The sequence below is a fragment of the Choloepus didactylus genome, chromosome X (genome assembly GCF_015220235.1).
Source record: "Choloepus didactylus isolate mChoDid1 chromosome X, mChoDid1.pri, whole genome shotgun sequence".
Lineage (NCBI taxonomy): Eukaryota > Metazoa > Chordata > Mammalia > Pilosa > Megalonychidae > Choloepus > Choloepus didactylus.
The window spans coordinates 176,685,639-176,712,511 of NC_051334.1; the positions used below are offsets into that span (position 1 = coordinate 176,685,639).

At 41.8% G+C, this 26,873-nt stretch overlaps 1 protein-coding gene across 2 annotated transcripts; it reads right to left on the reverse strand.

Moving 5' to 3' along the window:
* Positions 1–15,822: 15,822 nt before the first annotated feature.
* LOC119523822 (lysine-rich nucleolar protein 1-like) lies at positions 15,823–17,217 on the reverse strand. 2 transcript variants are annotated; one of them, XM_037822630.1, is made up of 2 exons: positions 16,290–17,217; positions 15,823–16,217 (listed from the first exon to the last, which is right to left on the reverse strand). In XM_037822630.1, exons 1-2 carry the CDS (start codon positions 17,215–17,217, stop codon positions 15,823–15,825), a joined length of 1,323 nt encoding a protein of 440 aa, XP_037678558.1. The 2 variants fall into 2 exon arrangements, with proteins under 2 accessions (XP_037678558.1, XP_037678557.1); XM_037822629.1 differs by having other exon boundaries at positions 15,823–17,217.
* Positions 17,218–26,873: the final 9,656 nt, after the last annotated feature.

Sequence of the window (26,873 nt, forward strand, 5' to 3'; positions counted from 1 at the left end):
CTCAAGGTTTGTAAAACATATGTTCTTCAAAAATAAAAAAAGGATTACTTTTTAAAATTTGTTTTGAGAATTTCCCAAAAGCCCTCTGAGATAATTGGGGGCACCCTGGGGTGTTACAAAAAGCAGGACTATGTAATGGATTTGGGGAACTAGGGAACGTGAGAGATTAGCTCACAGTGTGGGGCCACACAGGGAGTCTGGGCAAATCTAGGAAAAACCAGCTGAGGGCCCTGTTCCCTGGGTTTCATTTGCTGAGTAAAGGCATGGTAGGAAGTTGCAGCTTGTTGTGTTTTAATTGGACAGGCTTAGCATTTCAGCATAATTTCAGCACTGATGCTTTCCTTGGGTCCTCACCACACATTTATGGGAGTGATTAAAAACACAGGCTTTGGGGTTAAAAAGACCTGAGTTCAAAGCCTAACTCCACAACTTCCGGGCTGTGTGACTCAGGGCAAGTCACTTCACCGCTCTGTGCTTTACTTTCCTCATTTGTAAAATAGGGATAACAATAAACCCAGTTGTGAGAGCCAGATGAGATAATGTCTGTAAAAGTATGTGGCAGAGCACCTGGCACATGGTTAATGTTAGCCACGATTATTATTTTACTGAGAGGGAAACGGAAATTAAGTAATTGATCTGAGGTTTTAAAATAAATCAGGGTCTGAGTGAGAAGAACTCATCTCTGCTGCTTACGCATAAAATGAGAGGTTTGGACGAGATGCTCTCTAAAATATCTTCCTGCTCTGAAACATTCCCCGACTGTATTTCAAAGAACATTACTGAATGAGATCAAATCAAAGTTATTATCTTTCAAATATATTCACATTATGCAGTCTCTTCTCTGGAGGTGCAAAATTCTCATAATTGGGTAAAGGTCCAAGGGCAAACAGAATGATTACAGCAGAGGATGAGTTAAGACACCCATCTTTGAGAGGTTGGAGAAGAGAAAAAGCAGTTTTCAAAAAAATATACTGAAATAGTGCCTGAAAAATTGTCTCTATGCTTAGCTTAATAGCCCCAAGAATCTCAATGGCTAAATGTCCATTTTCACGAACATCTTGGGGCAGCAAAATGCCTTTGCTATTTTCAAAATACAATAAAACTGTATCCCATTATGACTGTGTATTTGTGTGTGCGTGTGTATGTATGTGTATGAGCAGGTGTGTGTTTGGATGGGGGTGGGGTTTAATTTTGCTATCTTGATTTCATTCACTTAAATCAGCTGTCAGCAAACTTTTCCTGTATAGGGCCAAATAGCAAATGTTTCAGGCTTTGTGGGCCACATACTGTCTCGGTGGCATATTCTTTGTCTTTGGTTTTGTTTTGTTTTGTTTTGTTTACAACCCTTTAATAATGTAACAACTACTTTTAGCTCCCAGGGCCATTCAAAAACAGGCTGAGGGTTGGGTTTGGCGGGCCATAGTTTGCTAACCCCTGATGTAAATCAAGGTTGCAGCCTCGTATCTCTACTGGTTTGGGTTTCGTGTCATCTCTCCACCTTCACCTTATGCCTCCACCCTCACCTCATCCCTCCTCACTCAGGGCCCAGACTGTTTGTCACTCCAGTCTCCTCCACTTGTCCTCACCTGGTTCTTCATTCTCTCTGCTTCCCTTCTCATCCCCTTCATTCTCATTCTAGTGACACTCCAGCGTATCACGCGGCTCCAGCAGAAAGCATCACCCATGAACCCAGATGTTGGTGGTCTGCTCCAAGAGATGGACAGGGACTCATAAGCACATCTGTCCCATGAAACAACTTGCCAGGTTTCCTAGACCCAGCTCCCTAACCATGTCAATGGGCTGGCATCAGCTTAGCTTCCACCTAGGACCAGACTTTTCATTATTTGGTCAATTATTTACTGAGCACCAGTTATGTGCCCGGCCTTCTGCTAGACCCTGGAAACAGGAAAGAACAGCAGGGACATGGTTGTGACTCTCAGAATTTACCTACCATAGCGAGGGAGACAGACACAGTGGCATTTCTATGTAATAACGTTAGACTTTCTGCATAATATTGTGAGAAGTACAGGGTGTTGTGGCAGCACGGAGGAGGGCACGTAACCCAGACATGGAAGGCACAGGAAGTGACACGTTATTCTTGTTTCTAGGTAGGAAAGATATGCGGGACCTTATATTAGAGCTGATTAGAGCAGCACGTGCCCTAATCTCAGTCTCGAACTCTGCTTAGACCTTTGATAACAGTAAACCAGCCCGATCTAAACTTATCCCCTTGGACTGAGCTCCTGGTTTCAGTCCTACTTCCCATCCTCCATTCCCCAGAATCACCATCCTAACAGCCCCCTGGCTGCGTCCCCACATGGGGAACACTGCCCCTAGCTTAATCCCAGAGAAAGCATTGTTGCTAAATCGACCACGATTGAGCACCCCATTGGCAAGATCATTGACGGTCTACTGTCTGCCTTCAATGATCAATACCGAAGCCTGCGTGGACTCTCTTCCGATATTCGGTGTTTGCCTTTCTCAGCGTGCTGGGGATGGTTTGCCAGGGGAGGAAAGAGCAGGGCATCCAGGTTAAAACGGATATTTTCTACAATCAACATTCCACGTTTAAATTCGGCTTCCCCAGGAAAATGGTTCAGAAAGGGTCCTCTGACTCTTCATTAACTGCAAAATGAATAAAAAGAATCTCCTCCTTTTGTGCCCCGCCTCGTGCAGGGGCTTCTTGGGAGGTATGTTAGCTTATTCATATGGTAATTCCGTAGAGCCCTCGATATTTTCAGAGGCCCTGTACAATGTGGGGAGAGTCTGCATATTTCAAAAGAGCGGGGAAATACAGCGCATTATTCTTTGTCTCTTTGCTCCGAGAGTTAACAAGCAACATTTGGAAATGGATGACATTTTTCTATATAGAGACTGAATTTGACAATTACCCTTTTTTTTTTTTAATTGAGAAGTTCAGGTCTTCTAAACTACTTTTTTAAAAAAAATTAAATAAAAGATATAAGAGAAACATAATAACATGAAGAAAAGAAAATTTCAATTCCTGGAAAAGCACCAGAAGTGCTTTCCTGAGAAGCTGTTTAACTGTTCTTTTGAAAATGAATTCTCTACAGAAATAAATTCAAAGCTGGCAGGGAAAATGGACAATGTATATAACTTAATATCTGAAATCTCTCTCATGCTCATCTCTCTTTTTTTCATTATGAAGCCTAATGTGTCCTATCACAAGGGTGCTTAATGTTTAGGTTATAATTTCAGATATGCAAATGATTCATTAGTCGAGTATTTGATAATCATATTTCAAAAAACTTCTGATAGACATTAATTGCTTCTTCTAGAATTATATTCTAGTGCTCAGTAATGACAAACACTGTGTATTAATTTCACATGTATTAGAAATAATGATTAAAGTAAAACCTATTTGATATAATGACCATTAGTTCAGAGCTGTTGAACGATGCTTCGTGGCTTAAGATGAATAATAATGGCCCATTTTTCATCAGACAGCTGTTCCATCTTACTGTAAAAAGAAGTTACGTCATTAAAATAGAAAATGTAAAAGAATTAGAATATACCGTATCACTAGGCTTGATTAGCCAAATTGAACAATTAATGTCGGAAAAGCACCAGTATTTGCAATGCACTATGAGCTGATTTTATCGTGTTTTCTATGGGATCTGTTTTGAGGACTATTTCACATGAGAAACAGTTTCAAATTAAAGTAGAAATCCACAAAAAGATGGATCGGGTTTACCTGGACTACACAATGCTGTAGTGCCAAATCACGACTTTGTAAAAAAAAAAAAAATTAATTAAAAACAAAAAAAAAACCTGTTAACGGTAGTCGTCTCCTGGGAGGGTTACTGGATGACTAGAGGACAGGTGTGGGAGAAAGACTATTTTTGGGGACTTGCTTTTCACTGTACCTTGTTTCTACATTTTGTATTGTGCACCACATGCATGTATTATTTATTTTAAAATAATTTCACTATAAACAACAACAGTAACACATATCCTTTATTGAAGTGGAGAGGCAGCCTTAGAATCTACCAGTACAGACTCGGGGGGCAGACGCACACACTCCCCTTGCACACACGCACGCACACACACACACACACATACACTCTCCTTGAACGTAGGGGTTCAGTTCCCAGCTCTTCCTCTTTCCAGTTAAGTGACCTGATGCAGGTTGCTTACATTTGCTAATCTAAGAGATAGTTTGGGCTCATGAGCTTGATAGAAAGACTTCACATGGGTTTAATGAACATTTAGCATTTAGTATAGTACCTGGCACAGGGTAATTGCCCAGTAGATGTTGTCTATTATTATTTTATTTTATACTAAAACAGTCTTATTGCATTCAGTTGTCCTCTAACATCTATTACTTTTCTTTTCACAGTACCAGCATAGAATCCTATCTTCTTCGTGGTAAAATTAAAAAGTTAGTATTTACGTGTGCTTGCTTTTATTTATTTATAGCTCATCATATTCCATGGAGAAAGAAATGAAATAGATTCCTTCCTTCCTCCCTCTGTTCTTTCCTTCCTTCCTACCACAAACTTTTCCTGGGTACCTACTATGTGCCAGACGGTGCTAAAAGGAGAATGTAGACAAAATCTTTGAAATGATCTATTCTAATATTTCTATGGATGAAGGAATTTATTTCTGCCATCTACCTCACAAGTGACCCAGCCACAGCTTTAACCCTTCCAGAAACAGAGACCTCACTGCTTCCTGAAGGTCACAATTCATTTGTTGAACAATTCTAATTTTGTCAGAATATATATATATATGAGAACCAAAAATCGATGTCCCTGTGGCTCCCACAATTAGGAAGACAGCTATCACTCTCCTACCTCTTCTCCCTTTGCTTGTGAAAACTTCACTTCCAATTTGCTGCAACGCTGGAATTAGAACCCAGATCCCCTGACTCATGGTCCAGTGCTCTTTAGAGGGCTGGTTGAATGGAAATCTCTTCCAGCCTTGTTGGCTCTCTTAGATTCTCCTGAACGAGTACCCTGTACCTTGTCAAGAAGACACACTTTGCTGAGGACTTCCTTTTGAATACAAAGAAAGAAATCCCAGAGTGATTTAGCCACCCCCAGGTAGGACGCAGTGCATCCTGGTCAAAGTTCCTGCAGTCCAATGGTCTTTCTAGCATTGCCCTGTTGTACCCAGACTGAGAACCCAGGTGAGCACAACCCTCACTGTGTTTTACAGGTGTGCTGGTCAAGAAGTGCTTTCCCTCAGTGATTCTCACTGCGGCATTTACACTAAACATTAGGTGCATTTCCTTGACATTCTATTCAGTTTTTCAGTGAGTCTCAAAATTCACCACAGAGCAATTTAAAATTTTCAGTGTTTCCAATGTCATTTGGGAACAAAATAACGTGGTCAGTTTGCCACTTAATTATCAAAGCAGTGACCTGAAGACAGGTGGTTGGAAACGCACAACTTCTGAAACAGGTGCCAGTCTCCCAGCCTGGTAAACCTTTGTCAAGGTCAGATTAGGATAGATGAATGGGGCTTATTCCTAGACTTGCAGGTTAGAGGGCCAGCTGGGCATTAGGGTTGGGGCTGCAAAAAAGGGAAGAGGTGCCTTTTAGTGTAGCTGCCACTGGGGGCAGGTGCTGGGTTGGGACAGGTGGGGGCAGCAAAGAGCTAGTTTATGAGCCCAGTGACCCCCCTGGACGGGACCCATACCATGGAGGCCCCTGAGCTGTAGGTTGTCTGATTGTCAGCCAAATGGGTAGAAGAACTGTTAAGAGAGTAAGAGGCCTAGCAAGGGGGGTCAGCAGGCCAGGGAGGTGACAATCAAAGAGGAAGAACCTTCCTGAGGGCAAATTCACCAAAAACCCTGGAGTCAAGACCCACACGGGTTAGTGGAATGCCTGCAAGCCTAGCTCTGGAGTCAAACGTTGGAATGAAACTAGGCTCTGCCTTAGGCAGGATATTTAACATCCATGACCCTCAATTTCCTCATGCATAAAAGGGGAATAAATAATAGTATTTACCTAAGAGGGTTGTCATAAAATAATTCTGGCATCTAGGAAATACTTAAAAACTGGTTAATAATAACAACAGCAGCTACCTGCTCTTAAAATGGCAAAACCTTTGATGAAATGAGGATTCGAAGAACCACTAGCTGGAACCTTCTGAACTGGCAGGCCAATGGTCTGCCTCCCCCCGCCCCCTACTCCTGCCCAGTTGGAACCTCACATTAGGACAATACTAAATTGCTTCTACTATATTCCATCGCATTTTTTTTTTTACCATTTTACTTTGAAATCATTTAAAACTTACCGAACATTTGTAAAAATAATACAACGCTCTCTCTCTCCCCCACCCTCATACTCTCTCCCACTCTCACTCTCCCCCCACCTTCTCATCTATCTAATTTCTGAACGTCTGAGAGCAGGTTGTGTGCGTCATACTCCTTGAACACATAATACTCCCATGTACATTTCCGACAGACAAAGATATTCACTTATGTAATCACTTTAAGTGCACTTATCAAGTTCAAGAAATTTAACATTGATATAAAGCTTACATTTTATATTCCATTTTTTCTTATATCCCAACAATGTCCTTTTGAAACTTTCCTCCTCCATTTTTAGATCCCATCCACTATCATGTATTGCATTTAATTGCCATTATCGCTTTAGTTTTTCTTTCTTTCTTTTTAATTGTGGAAACATATATATAGAATAAATCTTCACATCTCACCCCCTCTCAAGCATACTATTCAGTGGGATTAATCACATTCACAATGTTGCAGTGCCCTCCCTACCACCCATTACTAGAACTTTCCCTTCACCTCAAACAGAAGCCCTGCACTCATTTTCCATTAACTCCCCATTGCCGCTGCCCCCACCCCTGGAAACCTGTACTCTTCTTTCTGTCTCTATGAGTTTGCATATTCTCTGATATTTTCTTTGTAGTTAAACTCAACATCCTAAGTCTACAACAATCTTGTTTGCTTTAATAACAACAACTTCAATAGCATACATAAACTATGTTCTTCTATTCCTCTGTCCCCTACCCTTATGTAGTTCTCATCACAAATGTCATATTTATACATTATGAGTCCAAATCCATTGATTTATCATTACATTTTATGCATTTGCCTTTTAGATCCTGTAGGAAGTATAAAAAATGCAGTAGTATTGGTATTTCTATCTACCCACATCATTATCTTTACCAGAGATCTTTATTTCTTCATGTGGCTTCAATCTATTGTCTAGTGTCCTTTTCTTTCAACCTGTAGAACACTGTTTAGCATTTCTTATAGGGTAGGTCTAGTAGTGATGATATCCCTTAGCTTTTGTTTATCTGGGAATGTTTTTTTTTAAATTCATTTTACTGAGATATATTCACATACCATGCAGTCATACAAAACAAAGTGTACATTCGATTGTTCACAGTACCATTACATAGTTGTGCATTCATCACCAAAATCAATCCCTGACACCTTCATTAGCACACGCACAAAAATAACAAGAATAATAATTAAAGTGAAAAAGAGCAATTAAAGTAAAAAAGAACACTGGGTGCCTTTGTTTGTTTGTTTGTTTCCTTCCCCCATTTTTCTACTCATCCATCCATAATCTAGACAAAGGGGAGTGTGGTCCATATGGCTTTCTATCTGGGAATGTTTTAATCCCTCCATTTTTGAAAGACAGTTTTGCTGGATGCAGGATTCTTGGTTGGCAATTTTCAGTTTCAGCACTTTAAATATTTCTTCCCGCTGCCTTCTTGCCTCCATGATTTTCGATGAGAAATCAGAACTTAATCTTACTGAGACTCCCTTGTATGGGAGTTGCTTCTCTCTTGTGGCTTTCAGAATTCTCTCTTTCTTTGGCATTTGGCAATTTGATCATAAAATGGTAAGCTGTGGATCTATTTAGGTTTATCTTGTTTGGCATTCACTGAGCGTTTTGAATGTGTATGTTCATGTCTTCCATTAAATTTGGAAAGTTGTCAGTCATTACTTCTTTGAATATTCTCTCTGCCCCATTTTCTCTTTGTTCTCCTTCTGGGAGCATAGTGCATATATTGGTATGCTTGATGGTGTCCCAAAGTTTTCTCAGAATCTGTTCACTTTTCTTTCCTCTTTCTTCTTTCTGCTCCTCAGCCTGAATAATTTCAATTATCATCTTCGATTTCACCCATTTTTTTTTTTCTACCAACTCCAGTCTGCTGTTGAAAACTCTGGAGAATTTTTAATTTCTGTTATAGTAGTATTCAGCTCTGTTGGGTTCCTTTTCATAATTTCCATCTCTCTATGGATATTCTCTGTGTTCATCTATCATTTTCCTGATTTCTGTTAGATCTTTGTCCATGTTTTCCTTTAGCTCTTTGAACTTATATAGAATCTTTTAAAAAATTCTTTTTTTGGAATGTCCTAGATCTGATCCTTGTCTGATTGTTTCTAATACTTTAATCTTTTCCTTTGTGTCATCATTTCCTGTTTCTTTGCATGTTTTGTAATATTTCATTGAAACCTGGATATTTTGATATTTTAGTGTGTTATTACTGGAATTTTGACTTTTATGCCTCTGTTCCTTAAGTTTGTATCCAGCTAGTATTATGACAGAACTTTCCTTGAATGCTGGGAGCTAACAAACAAACAAACAAAAAGATGAAGGAAAAAAAGAAAACACCTTTCTCAGTCTTTGCAGATTAACTAGTGCCAGTGATCTCCTTCAGGGCTTATCCATACAATGAGTTAGGAGAAAAGCTCCAGGCCAAAGCATAACGGCTTCCCTGATCCTTTCTGCTTATGCCTCTTGACTTGGGCATATGTGTGTGACCCTAGGAATTCCCCATTTACATGGACACAAATGTCCCCTTTTTTTCCCTAGGAAACACTTTCCTCATGGTCCAGCAATTCCTTACCCCAGGAAGCACAACTTGACTGCTCTCCCACAGTGCTCTGTAGGAGAGCTCTCTGAGCTGCCTTCTACACACTGGGCAAGATTGGACCAGGCATATATGCTCTCAGTATTAGCACAAGGGTTTACTCTGCTCCCTCTGGAACTGGGATCAGGAACCCACAGTAGAAGTGCTGGCCAGTTTCATGCCAAGCCAGTAAGGGAATGAGAGAGGGGCCATGAGATCCTACCATTTTTAAGTTGCCTTTTTCTCAATCAATTAGGTGCTTGCCATTTACTGGATTCTATTAACTGTTCTTTTTTTTTGGAGCTTTTAGTAAGATGTTTCTGCTGTTTCTTGCTGGTTCTTCAACAATTCTCTGGGGGGATGGAGCCATGAAGTGTCTCACTCCACCATCTTGATGGGCCCATGCCCTCATATTCCATTGTATTTAACTAGTAACTGGTAACTCACCTCTACTGTTAGTGATTTTCAGCTTGTTTTAAAGTCTGCAGATAATTTTCCCTATTATCACTGTAAAACATATAAACATTCATGTAGTTCTAATATCTCTGTCCTAACACGGTCCCCATACTATCGTTTGAACCTTAAATTACCACCACAACAATCCTCTGTCATACCTTGGATCAGAATTTGTGGTTTGCAAAACAAGCTCAGCTTTCTGGAGGGAGTGGTCAGCCAGTGATAGGATTTGCAAGGAACCTGGAGGGAGGAAATACTTTGGAATAGCACCTCAAATCTGATCTCAGAAGGGGTGACCCTGAGCTTCCAGGCACATCATTGGAGATGCTTTCCTTAGAGTGCCCCTTCCCCTCTACCCAAATCTGTTTTCAGAGAACAACGACACCTAAACTGGATAATGACATCAAAATAATACACAAAGGGGTGAAGGTCTTGGGCACATGCTTAACCAATGGGAATTTATTGGCTCATGGTTTTGAGGCTAGGAGAAGTGCAAAAGTGAGGCATCAGGAAGCCCTCCATTACAGGACTTGCCCTTATGAGGCTTGTTGCTGCAAAGGAGAGGCTACCTCCTTACAATTGTGCCTAAGAGTCTCCCCCTGAGTGCCTCTTTGTTGCTCAGATGTGGCCCTCTCTTTCTAGCTAAGCCAACTTGGCAGGCGAACTCACTGCCCTCCCCCCTACGGGGGTCCTGACTCCCAGGGGTGCAAATCTCCCTGGCAACACAGGATATGACTCCTGGGGATGAATCTGGACCCGGCATCGTGGGATTGGGAACATCTTCTTGACAAAAAGGGGGATGTGAAAGGAAATGAAATAAAGCTTCAGTGGCTGAGAGATTTCAAATGGAGTCAAGCAGTCACTCTGATGTGCATTCTTATGCATTATATAGATAACTCTTTTTAGGTTTTAATGTATTGGAATAGCTAGAAAAAAAATACCCAAAACTATCAAACTACAACTCAGTAGCCTTGACTCTTGAAGACAATTGTATGACTATATAGCTTATATGGTGTGACTGTGTGATTTTGAAAACCTCGTGGCTCACACTCCCTTTATCCAGTATGTGGACAAATGAGTAGAAAAAAGGGGGACAAAAAGTAAATGAATAATGGAGGGAAAGGCATATGAGATTTTTTGGGTGTTCTTTTTTACTTTTATTTGTATTTTTATTCTTATTCTTATTTTTTGGAGTAATGAAAATGTTCAAAAAATAGATTGGGGTGATGAATGCACAACTATATGATGTACTGTGAACAACTGATTGTATACTTTGGATGATTGTATGATATGTGAATATATCTCAATAAAGTTGAATAACAAAAATTGAGCCATCAGCAAGGTGATGCTTTTCCTTTGAAGACTGTGGCATTCTGGGGCTGAGTACAGGTGATCCTTCGTCCTTGGCTTTTCCATCACATGGCAATGCACATGGTGATGTCTTCTCCCTTCTCCTTTGAGTTCTGTTGACTTCTGGCTGCTCCCCTTGGCTTCTCTCTCTGTCTGACTTTCACTCTGCTTATAAAGGATTCCAGGAAATTGAATTAAAGCCAACCTGATTTAGTTGGGCCACACCATAACTGAAGTAACATCTTGAAGAGAACTTATTTACAATGGGGCCACACCCACCGGAATGCAGGCCAAGACCAAAAACATGTCCAAATTGGGCTACACGATTCAATCCACCCCAGGGGTCTAAAGATATGAAGGAAAAATGAAAGTGGGAAGCTTGGATGACTGAAGCAAACCTGGCCAAATGACCAGCTCTCCTCAGAGTTGACCCAAATCCAGCCTACATACATATTCAATAATTTTCTTTTCAAAGTTTCCAAGTTAAAAAAAGATAAGATTACCCCTGCTTGAAGAAGATGTCAAAGGAGAACCTTGGCAGCAGAATAAAAATAACAGCCAGTCTCTATTTACAGTAGCCTTGAAGAACAGCTCTAAAAATGACCAATGAGATTTTGAATGGGTATGAATTTCAAACACTACCTCTATATATGCCTGGGGGCTGCATTTGGAGGAACAATCAGATTTTTTTTAACTCCAACCATATCAATATAAAGTTCTGGGACTTTCTAGGAGTTGGGCATCTGCAAAACCAAGGTAGGTGTGGACTCCTACTAGAGAGTTCCAGTACCTTCTTTCCAGGAAAACAAACAATCATTCTTGGGGATGCAAGTTCAATTGAAATTTCCTCTTTGAAGTGTACTAGTTATCAGACTGATAATTAGGGCATTGTATTTGCTTCATTATAATAACTTAATTATTTATTATTTATTTTGCCAGAGATGGTGGAGAGTTATAAAAGCTCCTTTAAATAATTTAAGGTGTTTAGCTTTTTTAACCTAAAATATGCTCTACTGATAGAGATAGAAAGAGAGAGAATACCATATTTTTGTAAGTCATGCAAGCAAAGAGTGTATAGGACTTTAATAATTTTTTTTCCCAGGTCTCTATCAGGGATCTTCTTCCATTGCATTTAACTGATTGTTTACCTACCCTGCTCCCCGCACTGCTGAGACCTCTGTGGGCAAAAGCTGGGTTTCTTTCATCTTCCTTGTCCCTAACGTCCAGTGCTGGGCCTGACATATAGTAGACACGTAAAATAGCAAATGAAAGATTACAGGACATAAAATGGTCCCAGTTCTTTAGGAGAGAAATAAACTATCCATCTTACAGTAAAATTGCATATCATTTTATGTTTAATCCATCACACTTTTTTTCTGAGATTAATCAGATTAATCAGCTATTAGGAAGACTACAAACTTAATCCATCCCAAATCATTATACCACGTGCTATCTGATTGTAACTAGCAAGCTGTCATCTGTGGGGCTCCCCTTCTGTCAATGGGCAGCTGGGGACAAAATCATGAGGTGGATGAAGTCTGTTTTTGGCATCACCAATTTCCCCTTTCTACAACCTTCAAACACATACTTCCATCAAGCACTTACTCTGTGCCTAGTATTTTAACAGAGACCACAGCAAAGGATACAGAAGTACAGAGAAGTCAAAGATACAAGCCTTAGCAACCCAAAACAATTAGGGGGAGAGACAAAACAAGAGGCTAACTATTGATGTGAAAATGTTTGAGTGCAGATTCTAAGCAGGATGTCAGAGAAGGGAGGAGATTGATGAAGGAAGGGTGTTCTGGGAAGTGTTGCTGAAGGAGGTGGAATTTGAGCTGGGTCCTCAAAGATGCAGAGAATTTAGCAAGGTGAAGGGCAAGAGGAGGTTATTCCAAGGAGGGGGATCAATGTAAGCAAAGACCAGGAAGCAAAAATGAGTGTGCTGTGTGTTGTGCATGCCTTGAACATAACAAGGCAGGGTATGTATGAGTGGTGAGCACCCTGGCCGAGTCAAGGTGAGCTTCTCAGCTCTTCTTGCTTCTGATTTCTAGTCTACCTTTGCCCTATCTGTATTCAGATGCTAGAAGAAGATGGGTGTGCTGGTTATAAAGTTCTTGACTACAATGAAGATGAAGTTCATTGTCAGAACCAGCTGCCTCTCCCAAACAACTACCAGGCTAAATGCCATGGAGATGAGACTGACTTGAGTTTGGAGAGATGGGTAGGAGCCAGCTCTCTACCCTATCCATAGAGTTTAGATGCCAACAACACACTTATGATGCATTACACCTTACCAGAGTGATTTCTTGTCATTTGTCTCCTTTTCTCCTCAGAACAACCCTATGAGGTAAACAAAGGCAATATTTTATTCCTCTTTTTATGGATGAGGAAGTTGGTTTGAATCTCACCTTCTGGGTCTTCTGCCTCTCAGGGGCTCACAGGTAAGTTGAGGGAGGCCAACATGTAAACAAGTAATTATAACAAGTGCTATAATTACTCACACATACACACATACACACTCCTGAAGAAGTGAGGTCCTTGATCTTTGGTATGTGGAGGGATGGGAAAAGGAGGAGCAACAATTGCCTAGAACTGCAGGGAATAGAGCAGAGACAGACAAACTGAGTGGCAACATCCTGGAGAGAAGCCAACTCCCAGCCAGTCATCCAAATGAGGCATCAATCCAGACAGGCTAGTCATAGAGGGAGAATGTCACTATGAGTCAATAGGATCAAATCAAGAAAATCAGACAAGAAAAGGAAGGAGGATGGGAGGCCAAACATGCAGCTATTCCCTGAGCTGTAAAAAGTAACTGCAATAGCCATTTAAAGGGTAGTTATGGTCTTGGTTGTTTGTGGTCAGGAGGCATTAAAAATTCTGGAGTCATTAAAAAAAATTCATACCAACATCCCCTCGGACTCCATGTGCAGCCCTACTGAGGTAGCTGGTGTTTCCCATTTGCCTGACCAAATGTCCTGGTGTGCTCTACAGAATTCTGGGATGGGAGGCAGAGACCAATCCTTCCACCCATACATTTCCCAGGAGCTTAAGTGGAATCATATAGCCTCACAGACATTTCCAGAATGACCTGAGGTGGGGGCCCACTCCATGTTGTGTACTAAACCCACCTGAAATCCTTGAACCCCTGGCATTTCCAAAGTGACCTCCCAATAAATCTCACCCGTTGCATGCTACCATGGCTGCCCTCCCATATCCACCATCCTCTCTGATTTCCTAGCCCAAGTGGCTGGATCAATGTTATGACAAAGAAAGCAACTTTATTAATGCAGATAAGCTCATGGGTGTGCCACCAGTCTGCTGAGTCCTGTCCCTTGCCGCATCCTGATCCTTAGTCTTATAACAGGGTATTTCTTATTCCAGTAGGGGTCAGGATGTAGGCTCCTGACTTTGGACTATTGTCTCAGGGACTTTGGGTGATTGCCTGGATCCAAACTCTGATTCATAGACCTAAGGCAATTCAGTCAAAGGAAAGTAATTGATGAAACCATCCATCTCCATTGAGATAAGTATGTATCTAGCAATCCATAAGTTGTACTATCAGTGACAAACTGTTCTTGCTTCCTCTTGGCTGGGGCCCATGGGATGACTTCCTCTTGGAAAACTTAAATCCTTTCTTTCACTCTATTTTTCTGCTATCCACATTGCTGGTCCCTCTGCCAAATCCTAGCTCATGAAATAGCCCCAAGCCAAGGGTCCCAGGCATGTTTCCAGCTTACAATGAAGTGTTTTCAGATATGAAAGTGGCAATGGCACTTTCCTGTCTCCACTGTGATTGTGCAATAGATCTGGGACCGAGGGACCTTGGACCTACCAAGCAAGTTCACTCCCACACCAATGTGTGGCAAGGATTCTTCAGTTCCTCCATCTCCCCTGAGGGTAGCCTACTGTTTTCACTGAGCCTCAACCTCTTGGACCAGCTTTGGGAGATTCAGGTCCTTATACCATCAGACTGTGGAGGCCCTACATCATCATCTGTAGCAGCAGGTGGTTAAAAGTGGGTGCATCTGAGTCTTGGAGTTAACAAGACCTCTTATTGGGCATTAATGATCTTTTTGTTCTTCAAACATCTCAAATGTCTACCCTTCCTCTAGGCCTTTGCACCTGCTGTTTCCTTGGTCTGAAATTCTTTCTTCCCTCAGTCTTCATATGGACAACTCTTTCTTATCATTCAGGTCTCTGCTCAGAGATATCTTCTTTGATTAACCTTACTAACATTGCTGCCCCCTACACACATACCAACAGTAACACCTACTGCTCCCCAACTTTGTATATGTATTTCATTGTTTGTTCCTTGTCCATGGTCTGACTAGCCAATAGACTGTAAGTTTTGTGTTCTCAGGAACTTTTTCTGCAGTATATGAACTGTTCCCACCACCTAGAATGGGGCCTGACATATAGTAGGCATTGGTGAGTATTTTCTAAATTTAAAATTATTATTATTATTATTATCAACTGGGATGAAAGAAAGTTATCAAGGAACTGTTGCCACCAACTGCTAAACCACCCCTGAGGACCATGAAGAAGAAAAATACAAAAACAAAAACAGAAGTTCTAGCCCATGAAGTAGCTTTAGGACATTACATGCAGGCCAAAATAGGATTCTTAGAATTCTGGGTTCCCACCATCCTCCATGGGATTCATTGTGACCCACTGTCTCCTTGACCCTGTGTACCAGCTAATTTTACCATGTTTCAACCCCCCTCCTCAAATCTTCTGGAATTCATATTCTCTGTTTAATAAATTTGCCTACAAACTCAATTCCTTCAGGAAGCTATCTTTTGTGACTTCACACTAAGTGAAACCTGTTCATCAGTGAAGAAACCATCTCCCCAGCTGCTGCTCATGTTCTCACATTTTGTGGTACATCAGGGTCAGTTTTTTCTTTACTCTCCAAAGCTCCTTTCATCCTATTGCTTCTCCACCTTCTGGTAAACAAAAACAAAACCAAAACACAGCAAAAGCAAAAAAAGAACCCAAAAAACAACAACAAAAAAACCTTGCTCCTTTTGAGACTTAATGCCAGTTGGTTTAGCTGTCCATATCCTTCCTTCTTGCTGCTATCTATTGGTTTCCTAGGTACTCCTCTCTTGGTATTCATCAAATATTTTTTTTTTCTAAACAAGACACTGGAGTTTAATCTTCATATTTGATGGACTTGGAAGCATTCCTGTCAATATAAAAGATTTTGGTGGGAGCAGTGGAGAAGCCGAGGCCACTGCCTTGGATGAACTTCCAGCTCATGGCCCGATGGTAGTCTTGCTGCAGGTTCTGCTGCAGGGTGTCCACTGCCTTCTTGCTGAGGGCCATGTTGGGCCTTCCCATCCAGCTCAGGGGGTGGCTGAATGAAGGGGACAGGTTTTTAAAGCTACCCATGTGTTTGAGAAATTTCAGTTTCTGTGGCTCATTTTCGAAACCAGCAGTATCCCACTGGCCAAACTGGGTTCCTGTCCATGTTCTGGTTTCAGAAGCTTCCATTTTGCCTGACTCATGGTCAATCTCTTCTTGCAAGGCCTTCCACCTCATCTGGTCTATGTGTGCCTCATCCATGTTGCCTTTCTTTGCCAAAACCACCTCCAAGTCTGGGTCTTGTTCCTCGTCACAAGGTTCTTCCATGACCTTGCTCTCTTTCATCTTCTTTTTCTTTCTCTTCAGAGTCAGCTCCTCAATGCTTGGCTGCTCTGCCAGTTTCTTAGACTTCATTTTCTTCTTCACGGGGGCCTGGGGGCCATCTCCTATCAGGATGTTTTCTGGAGCCTCAACTTTAACTAGTTTCTTTTTACTTCCTTTCATAGGGCTGCTCTCCATGGACCTAGAGCCCTCAGGGTGGCCCCGGGCAGCATCTCTCTCCTGGTGGGTTTTCTTTTTCTTCATCTTGATGCTGTGCTCCCTGGAGCTGCCCTGCTTCCGTTTCTGCCCCGAGGCCGCCTGCTGCTCCCCCAGCCTCCCCACGGAGCTCGCGCAGAGGGCATCCCCAGCCTCACAGAACCAAGGGTTTTGGACTGGGAAGGCCACAGTGAGCTGGGCCTTTTTCTGCTTCTTGTGCTTTTTGAGCTTCTTGCCAACTCTGGTTACCTCCTCGCTCTGTCTGCGGTCTGGGGAGGTCTCCCTCCCCAAGCTGGGGGCCATAGCCAGAGTCGACAAGGCCTTCCTCTTCTTTTTCTTCTCCCTGTGGAGGAACTTGGAGGGACCCAGAACCTGCTGCCTGGATCTGGGAGACTTCTCTGACCACCTGGCCTGCAACGTGGTCTCAGGTTCTAGGTGGTCCTCACAGATGAGGGTGCTGTGGCCCTTCTTTTTCTTCTTCTTCACTACAGGTATCTTGGGGACCTGCCCCTGGACCACATTCTTTGAGGGGGATGTGGCTCTTCTTGGAAAAACCTCAGTGAAATAATTGTCTTTCAAAACTGAATGTTGAGTCTCTGGTCCTTTGACCTTCTTCTCCTCCTCTTTTTCCTTCTCCTTCTCCTTCTCCTTCTTTTTCTCTGGGATCCCAAGGCCTAGGTCTACTCTGTAGGCCTTGGTGATCATTTCTGTAGGCCAGACTCCCCCGCCTCCATGTGAGAGACCCCATCAAAGATTTTGACCATGGACTCAGTCTTCCTCCCTATCCTAAGTCTTGTCATACATCAGCCATGAGAACTACCCACTCAACACCTTGATCTTGAAGCTCCTTGACCTCCACTTCAGCCACTCACATCTTCTATTTCACTGTGGACATTTTCTGGATCCAAAACTCATTCCACTTTTAAGACCACAATTTCAGACATTCCTCTCTGGCCAAAACTTCCTAGCCTTTCAGTTTACTCAGTCAGTTGTTCCCACCATCTCCTCCCTCTACTTTCTCCTATTTTGACTTTCCTCTCCATCCAGTTTACAAAACATCACTATAATTGCTCTCTTGTCAATATTCTCACCCACCCTCTTGCCAATATACTAAGCACATTTGTTCAGGGCTGGGGATTGGGCAAGGTGAGTGAGGCACCCAGGGCATACCATTTAAGGAAGCACTCATTCTCAGGTGCAACCATGAGGGTGAGGGCCTCCTTAAATTTTGTGTCCTGGGTGCTTCGCTTACCTCACTCTACCCTGCCTTTGTGCCATCATGCTTCCATCTCTACTTTGGAAATTCCCAGACCTGAATGAACCAAATTAAAGTACTCACTTTCTTTATACCTTTCCTTGGGCAGCTGAGCACTGTCAGAATAAGCCACACAACAAAATAAATTCATGGTCTTTCAACCTAGTCTAGCAATTCACTCATTACCCCTCTCTGTACAATAACTGCTTAAAAACTTCTCCACTGTCCTCAAACCTCTGATCCTGCTACCTACCTCCATTCAAACTCTCAGAGGACTCATTTCCAACTTCACAGGTAAAATAGAAGCTATCAGACACAACTCCCTTCAATTCTCTACCATCAAGTTTATAAACATAATTGCATCCCTTTCCCATGAAAGGATGAGATGTCATCTGCCTGCCATGATCCATCTTCTCTTCCTGCTTTTTCTGACGTCTGGCCTAATTGATTGTTCTCTCTTTCTTCCTCCTTCTAAAATCTCTTCCTCTCTAGCATCTTCTTCCCATCAGCATTTAAACATGAACCCGTCTTTTTTTAAAAAAATCCTTCTTTGGTCACATGTCTCCTTCCAACTCCTGACCTGTTTCTCTTTGCAGCTTCACAGCCAAACTTCTTTGAACACTTTCCCCACACTTTCTCATTAACACTCACTTCTCTATCCACCGCAATCTCGTTTCTGCTCCCCACCCCAAGGACTTGCACCACCACCACTGTGAAACTGCTCTTGCCAATGAGCTCCTTGTTACTGAAGCTGATGGAAACTTCCAAATATTCAATTACCTGATGTTTCTGCAACATTCAATATTAGGGACCAAGTCCTCATCTCAAAACATTCTTCTCTTGTCTTACACAGCAAAACACGATACTGGATTTCTCATATTTTTCTGGATGCTGCTTCTTGGTCTTTTTGGTGGCTTCTTCTCCACATCTGCCCCAAATACTTTCTTTCACCCAGTCTTCTACTGGATATTTCAACTTGGATGTCTTCCAGGCATTTCCAACTTAGTATGTTCCAGATAGAGCTCAACACACACACCCATGTGTGTGCACACACACACACAAACTCAGCTGCTCCGTGGTACTCTCTATTTAACTTAATACCATCAAATATCCAATCAATCACCCAAGCCAGAAACCTGAGAGCTAACCTTCACTTTGCTTTTCTCTGTTACTTTTCATAGCTGTTCAATCATTGTCATGTTGCTATAACCTAAACCAGTATTATCCAACTTTTTTCTCATGGGCATACCCGTCAGAGCATGGTCCTCATTAATCAACCTGCAAGGAGCCTAGAATAGTCTGCTTATGGAGGGAGGCAACCAGTCCAGAAACCCTGGTTGACTCGGAATCAGCCTAGTCAATCCAAGGGTTGATGGGACCAATAACACCAGCATACATATAACACATCCAAAGGGTAGGGAAGCTACTCAACGTGGGCTCCATGGACCAGCAGCACCCGCATCAACCGGGAGCTGTTGGAAATACAGGACCTCAGTCCAGTGCCCTCCCCCAAGTGAATCAGAATCTGCAGTTTAACAAGATTTTTAATTGATTTTTATTTACATTAAAGTCTGAAAGCGTGGTTTGATGGTTCTTGATCTTGCCTGAGTACTGGAATAGCTGAGGAACTTTTAAAAAATTCCAGTACCCAGCCCTGACCCCAGATTCAGTAACATCAGAATCTCTGGGAGTGGTACCCAGACCCTAATACTTTTTAAAGCTCTCAGGTAATTCGCTGTGCAGTCAAGGTTGAGAACAACTGGTTTCAACCCTAAGCATTTGTCTAGTCTATACATTTCTATTACCACTAACGTCTCTCATCTGGACAGCTGCTACAGACTCCCAACTGGTCTTGCTGCACCCATTCTTGTCCCTCTGGCCCATTCTGCACTGTGTAGCCTCCAGATTCACAGTGTAGGGTGACCCTTAAGAGGAGCATGGTTAAGCACAGTCTCTGGGTTGGGTTACAAGCTCGGCTGTGTGATTTTGGGCGAGTTACTTAATCCCCTGCATGCCTCAGTTTCCTTGTCTGTAAGATAAGGAAAATAATAGTTCCTCTTTCATAGGCTTGTTAGGAGGATTAAATGTGGGAATCCATGTAAAATGTTTAAAGCATTGTCTGGCTCCATGACTGTCAGCTTATTACTAAAATGCAAATCTGATCATACCATTCTATTTCCTAACACCTTTTAGGAAAACCTCCAAAATCCTACACATTTCCTTCAAAGCTCTCACCGGCTATCCCTGGCATCTGTCTCCAGCATCCCCTGTGACCCAGGACCTCCCATTTGGGGGCACGTTTTCCTTTGTAATGATTTGTTCAACCTCTTTCTTATCCATGAGGACTTCAAGCACCACAAAAAGTTTCCTTTTTAAAAGGATGCAGCAAACAAAAGGACCCTACTTAACTTTCACTTATGTGAGTTTTGACTCCTGTGGCTGCAGTTAGAGAATCTAGTCTAGGTGGATGATGCCTTTACTGGACAAGGGCCCACCTACTCGGGAAGACAATGCAGTATTATTCATTTATTACAAATTAACATGAAGCAGGAGTGACTTTTCAATGCAGCTGAACCCATTTCCCTGTAGGGCCTGTAACCCTGCCACCTACCTTTGCATAGGGCTTAACAGTTTGCAGAATTTAGACCTTCACCATTTGCACACAAGCCCTTTGAAGTCGTTAAAGTTTTAGTGTCTCCTTTGACAGATGAGGAAATCGATGATTTGAGAGTTCTAAGAAATGCAACTGCATATTCCACGTTGGGCAAATCATTACAGGCTTTGCGGAGGGTCAGGGTTAAGAGCTCAGGTCCCGGGCAGGGTCCTAGCTCTGCCACCACAGCTGGGTACCTTAGGCTTTGGGCAAGATGTTGAAACTCCCTGCACCTCATTTTGATCACCTGTCAAATGTGGTTCCTGCCAAAGGAGTACCTACTTGCTGACGTTGTTGTAAGGATGGAGGGTGTCGGTGTCTGTCAGGATGTTAGAGCTGTTCCTGGTACTTTGTAACTGCTTCCCAAGTGTTTGCTAAATTAAACAGACAGCTTCAGGTCAGCCGTTCCCTCACTGAGCAGACATTTCATGCCTGCCATGTTCAAGGCATGTGCGAAGGGGCATGAAGATGTGTAAGAGATAGACCCTGCCCTCAGGGACTCTTCTTTCTTTTAGGTGAGGCAATAGGGATATGGAAATATCTAGAATATAGAGTGGTACATGTGTCAGCAGGATCATGAGTGGTGGCCAGTACCTTGCAAATACAGAAGGGAAGGACCTCACTTATGACAGGAGATGGTGGAGAAAACCTCCACTAAAGACAAGCAGCTTCACTTGGATCTTGAAGAAAGCACGGACTTTGCTGTAGGTAGTGATGACAGGAAATGGTGTGGCATATCATTAGCAGAAGGAAGAACATGCCAAAAGGCTGGGAAGAGCAAAAACCCAAAGCAAGTTTAGGGAAAAGTGATTAATCCAGTTTCACCAAAGCATGCAATTTATGTGCAAATGTAGAAAGAAGTCAGGGGTGCAGACTGGAGCCAATAATGGTTTCTGTAATATCTTGCTTAATACTACTTTATCCCAGATAGAATGAAAACTCCTGGATTCCAGAGACTGTGTACATGTTGTTCAATGTTGCAACTCCAGTGCCTGGCACAGTACTTAGCCAAGAATAGGGTCTCAATAAAAATGTGTTGTAATAAATGAATAAATGAACAAAACAAATAGTTTTCAAGAAAGATCTTAAAAGGAGATTTGGAATCATGATGTCAGGAGAGAGAAACTTTTGAAGAAGACAAGGATACAAGATAAAATGCCAAGTAAGTAGGTCAGGTCTTTGGAAAGTAATTTTAAAAAAAACACATGCATTGAAGAATAGAGGAATGTAAAGAGCCTATCCCCAGGAGCCTGGGTCCAAAATGAGCTTCTTAACACAAACTCACAAGTCAGGAATAAAGGAAAAGTGAGGGAGGCAACTGTGGGCAGGCAACTGTCACCATGATCTGCTGAGCTGGTAAGGGGCCCTGTTGTTTCCTGGAGGGGAAGGGCTGATTGGAGGGTAGTGTTGATTTGGGAGCCACTGGTGGGCTTGGAGGTTCCCTTGTATGGAGGCAGTGGGAATCCAAACCCAGGAATCGGGACAATCTAAACAAAGCAAGCTCCATAGATTTCCTTAGGGTCGGCCCAGCAGGTCTTAGAAATCACTGTTCAAGGGACGAGCCTTGGGTATAAGCAAGCTCACGGCCCTGAAAGCCACAAGACACATTCTAGTCTGAGGGCATAGGGCCACAAACATGGTGTTCAGTAGTGTTTGTGAACACAGGACTGGGCTGAGAGAGCTGCAAGGTTTGGGGGACTGGGAATGCTTCTGCATTTGTCAGTTTTGTGCCTATATTTTTAAAATTGTGGTAACATATATATAATATAAAGCAAGTCAGTTTACCATTTTTAAGTGCACGATTCAATGGCATTAATTATTTCTACAACGTTGTGCTACCATCACCACCATCCATTATCAAAACTTTTTCTTCACTCCAAACAGAAACTCTGTACTCATTAAGCAATTAATTCCCCATTCCCCCCACCCCACCCCCTCAGTCCCTGGTAACCTCTAAACTACTTTCTGTCTCCATGAATTAGATATTTCACAGAAGTGGAGTCGTACAATATTTGTACTTTTGTGTCTGCCTTATTCGACTCAACATAATGTTTTTAAGGCTCATCCATGGTGCAGCATATATCAGAATTTCATTCCTTTTTATGGCTGAATAATAGTCCATCATAGATATATACCACATTTTGTTGATCCATTTATCTATTTTTGTTTTGTTTGGAAACAAAAGAGACTGTTTCCACCTTTTGACTCTTGTGAATAATGCTGCCATGAACATTGGTATATGTTCTGGTTTGCTAATGCTGCTGTTATGCAAAATAGCAGAAATGGATTGGCTTTTATAAAGGGGATTTATTTGGTTGCAAATTTACAGTCTGAAGGCCATGAAAATGTCCAAATTAAGGCATCAACATGAGCATACTTTCACCCAAGGAAGGCCAATGGCATGTGGAAAACCTCTGTTAGCTGGGAAGGCACGAGGCTGGCATCTGCTGAACCAGGGTTGTGTTCCAATTCCTCTCTCAGCTCCTGTGCATTCTTCAAAATGTTGTTCTTGGGGCATTTTGTCCCCTTTTAGCTTCTCTGGAAACTCTGGGCTAGCATAAGTCTGCTTTCAATGGCTGTCTCCAAAATGTCTCTCTTGACTGCATCAGCGACCTCCTTCTGTCTGAGCTCTTATATAGGACTCCAATGATTAAGTCAAGACCCACACAGAATGGGCAGGCCCCCACCTCCATGGAAATAATCTAATCAAATGTATTACCCACAGTTGGTGGGTCACATCTCCATGGAAACATCCAATCAAGAAGTCACACCCTAATCAAAAAGATTACTCAATCTACCGCCACAAGACTACATTAAAGAACACAGAGTTTCGGGGGACATAATACATCCAAACCGGCACAGTATACAAATGTCTATTTGAGTCCCTGCTTTCAGTTCTTTGGGGGTGTATTCCTAGGAGTGGGATTGCCCAGGCTTAAGGTCATCTATGATTAACTTTTTTAAGAACCGTCAAACTGTTTTCCATAGTGGCTGCACCATTTTACATTCCCACAAGCAATGAGCAAAGGTTCCAATTCCTTCACATCCTTGCCAACACTTGTGATTTTTCCGTTCTTTTTAATAATAGCCATCCTAATGGGTGTGAAGCAGTGTTTTATTGTGGTTTAATCTGCATTTCCCTAATAATTAATGATATTGCGTAACTTTTCATGTGCTTATTGACCAGTTGTGTATCTTCTTTGGAGAAGGGTCTTTTCAAGTCCTTTGCTCACTTTTTTTTTTTAGATTTTAAAAACGGTTTATTGGGATGTAATTCACAAACCATACATTTAAATGGTAGAGTTCAATGGTTTTCAGCATATTCACAGAGTTGTACATCCATCCGTCACCATAATCAATTTTAGAACAGACACATATTAGATTTTATGTGGGAGAAAGAAAGTCTTTTAGCCCTTGAATCAGGACTATAGTGGTTTGTACCACTCAGTGTGGGCTCAGGAGATAAAGATTTTTTTTTTTTAATCAGTTTTATTGAGATATATTCACATACCATAAAATCATCCACAGTGTACAATCAATTGTTCACAGTACCATCATATGGTTGTGTATTCATCACCACAGTCAATTTCTAAACATTTTCATTGCTCCAAAAAAGATGAAAATAAGAATAAAAATAAAAGTATAAAAGAACACCCAAAACCTTCCATCTCCCCATCCCACCCTATTTTACATTTAATTTTTATCCCCATTTTTCTACTCATCTGTCCCTACGTTGGATAAAAGGAGTGTGAGCCAGAATCACACTGTCATACCATGTAAGCTACATAGTTAAACAATCGTCTTCAAGAATCAAGGCCACTGGGTTGCAGTTCAACAGTTTCAGATATTTCCTTCTAGCTATTCCAATACAATAAAAGCAAAAGAGTAATAACTATAATGCATAAGGAAACCCTCCAGAATGTCCTCTTGACTCCATTTGAAATCTCTTAGCCACTGAAACATTATTTTCTTTTATTCTTCTTCCCCTTTTTTGGTCAGGAAGGCTTTCTCAATCCCATGATGCCAGTTTCAGGCTCATCCCCGGGAGTCATGTCGTTGCCAGAGAGGTTACCTTGAGTCCTAGAACCTACCAGTAAACTCTCATCTTGTAGGAATCACCTGTATTTATTTCACTGGGGATACAAATGAAGATCGTGGTGTGTTCAAGGAGCAGGGGATTTTTTATGCCAACAAAATTTATTCTTTTGTCTGACTCTACATTAAAGATAATACCGGCTATATTTATACAACAGCCATTTGTAATGGGTTTTTCAGCTTTGTGAAACCAAAATTTTTCTCCTATTGGGACTGGTTAGATTTCCTTTTTACTCTGAATTCCAAGAGTTTGTAGTTTGTTAGGGGATGGGTATTGCATGTCATATTTTTTGTGTGTGCAATAAAAACCTATATTTCAAGTTCTTTTTATTAATCATGGATTGGGTAGCTGGATGGGTGAGTGGGAAATGGGTAATGTCCTTGAAGCTTAAACTGAAGAGGAGAAGGATTCTGGATCCCCAGGGTGACACAGAGAAAAAAGCACAGAGTTGGAAGCAAGACGGACCTAGGCTAGAGGTGATCAAGCAACAACCAAAGCTCCAGTTTCCACAGTAATAAAATGCATCTAATTATACCTTACCTCTCCAAATTGGGTACAGATCAAAAGAGATAGCCCATAAAACATGTAGCATTTAGTTCCCTTCTCTTCTGGTTCAATTTTCTTTCAGGTGGCATTGAGGCCAGCCACATAACAAGATATCCACAAATGCAAGTAAAATTAGCTTGTTTGGGTGTGAGGTGGATGGATGTGGATAAAATCCTAGATGACACAAAGGACCTACAATTTTCTAGTGTAGCTGTATTTTCCTGCTTCAGTACTTTCCTTTGCTCTACTTGAGGTATTTGAAATACACACACAGACACACACACACACACACACAGACACACACACAGAGAGAGAGAGAGAGAGAGAGAGAGAGAGAGAGAGAGAGAGAGAGAATTCCCTCAAACTGGATGAGTTTTGGAATACAGAGTTTCCATTCTGAGTATCACAAAGTGCCAGGTGTTTTCCACGAGGGTCTTGGGATAATTGTTAGCCTTCAAACAGATCTCTCCTCTTCCACTGCCTCCCACTCCTGTAGTGAACTCTCTACTTGGCAGCCAGAGTCCTTTTTCTAACACATAGGTGTAGGAATCTGTTCCCACTGAGGCAAGGGGCTGTCTACTAGGACAGTCTTCCATCAAACTGCAAGGGGTATTACAGACAAAAGAATGACTTGGACAACTCCAGCTTGGTGAGTAAGATTGAGCATTTATTGGGGGCTTACACGGGGTCCTTGTCCTTGGTGGCAGGAGTAGAGAGAGCTATTCCTTACTATGATGGATCTGCATTGATCAGAGGGGAAGGCAGGGTTTTTGTTTCTTTTTTTCACACATTTTTTAAAAATTGTGACATATAACATATATACAGAAAAGTAATAACTTTCAAATATAGTTTAACAAATAGTTATGGAGCAAATTTCAGTTATTTTGGTTATTTCCTTCTAGCTATTCTAATACCTTAGAGACTATAAAGAAACATCTGTGTAAACATTCAATATTCATAATCCTTTGTTAAATTCCATCTTGTTTTTTGCTACTCCTCCTTCTCATTTGATCACTGTCGCAATCTTCAGGGGTGTCTAGGCAGTGACCACCCTAACTTGTTCATATTGAAAAGGGGTGTTGACATTACAGGGAAGGGGGCTGCATCTGGTTGATGTTCTTGAAGAGGCTATTGCCTCTGGATTTCAGGGCTTGTCTGGCATAGGAACACCCTGGAGGTTTTAACTTTCTGAGAAATAAACTTAGTGAGTGAAACTTTCATAGAGTCTCAGATAGAGCCCTGGGTATTCTTCAGGGTTTTTAGGAACACTGTTGGTTGGGGCTTGGCATACCGTGGCAATTTGCAATATCTAGCTGAAGCTTGCATAAGAGTAACCTCCAGAATGACCTCTTGACTCTATTTGAAATCTCTTAACCACTGTAACTTTATTTTGTTTCATTTCTTTTCCCCCTTTTGGTCAAGAAGGCATTCTCAATCCCACGATGCCAGAGCCAGGCTCATCCCTGGGAGTCATGTCTCACGTAGGGGGGAGAGTAGTGAATTTATCTGCAGAATTGGAAGGCAGAGTTTTATAATGGGCATAGACAAAGAAGGTACAGAGCCAAGAGAGCGCATGCACATGATTGCTAACAAAGTTAACTGTTTCTTAATGTTTGTCTCTCTGGGCACATCTTCCCATGAAGTTTACCTTGGGGAAAGATATTAAAGGCACAGAGGTGGGAGAGTACATGCAGGAATGGGTGTAATTGTTAACAAAGTTGGAGGAGTTGGGAGATATTGAAAAATGCAAAACATTATTGTTACACACTCAAATGTGGAAAAATCTCTGGTGGATCCTTAGTACTGTCAGG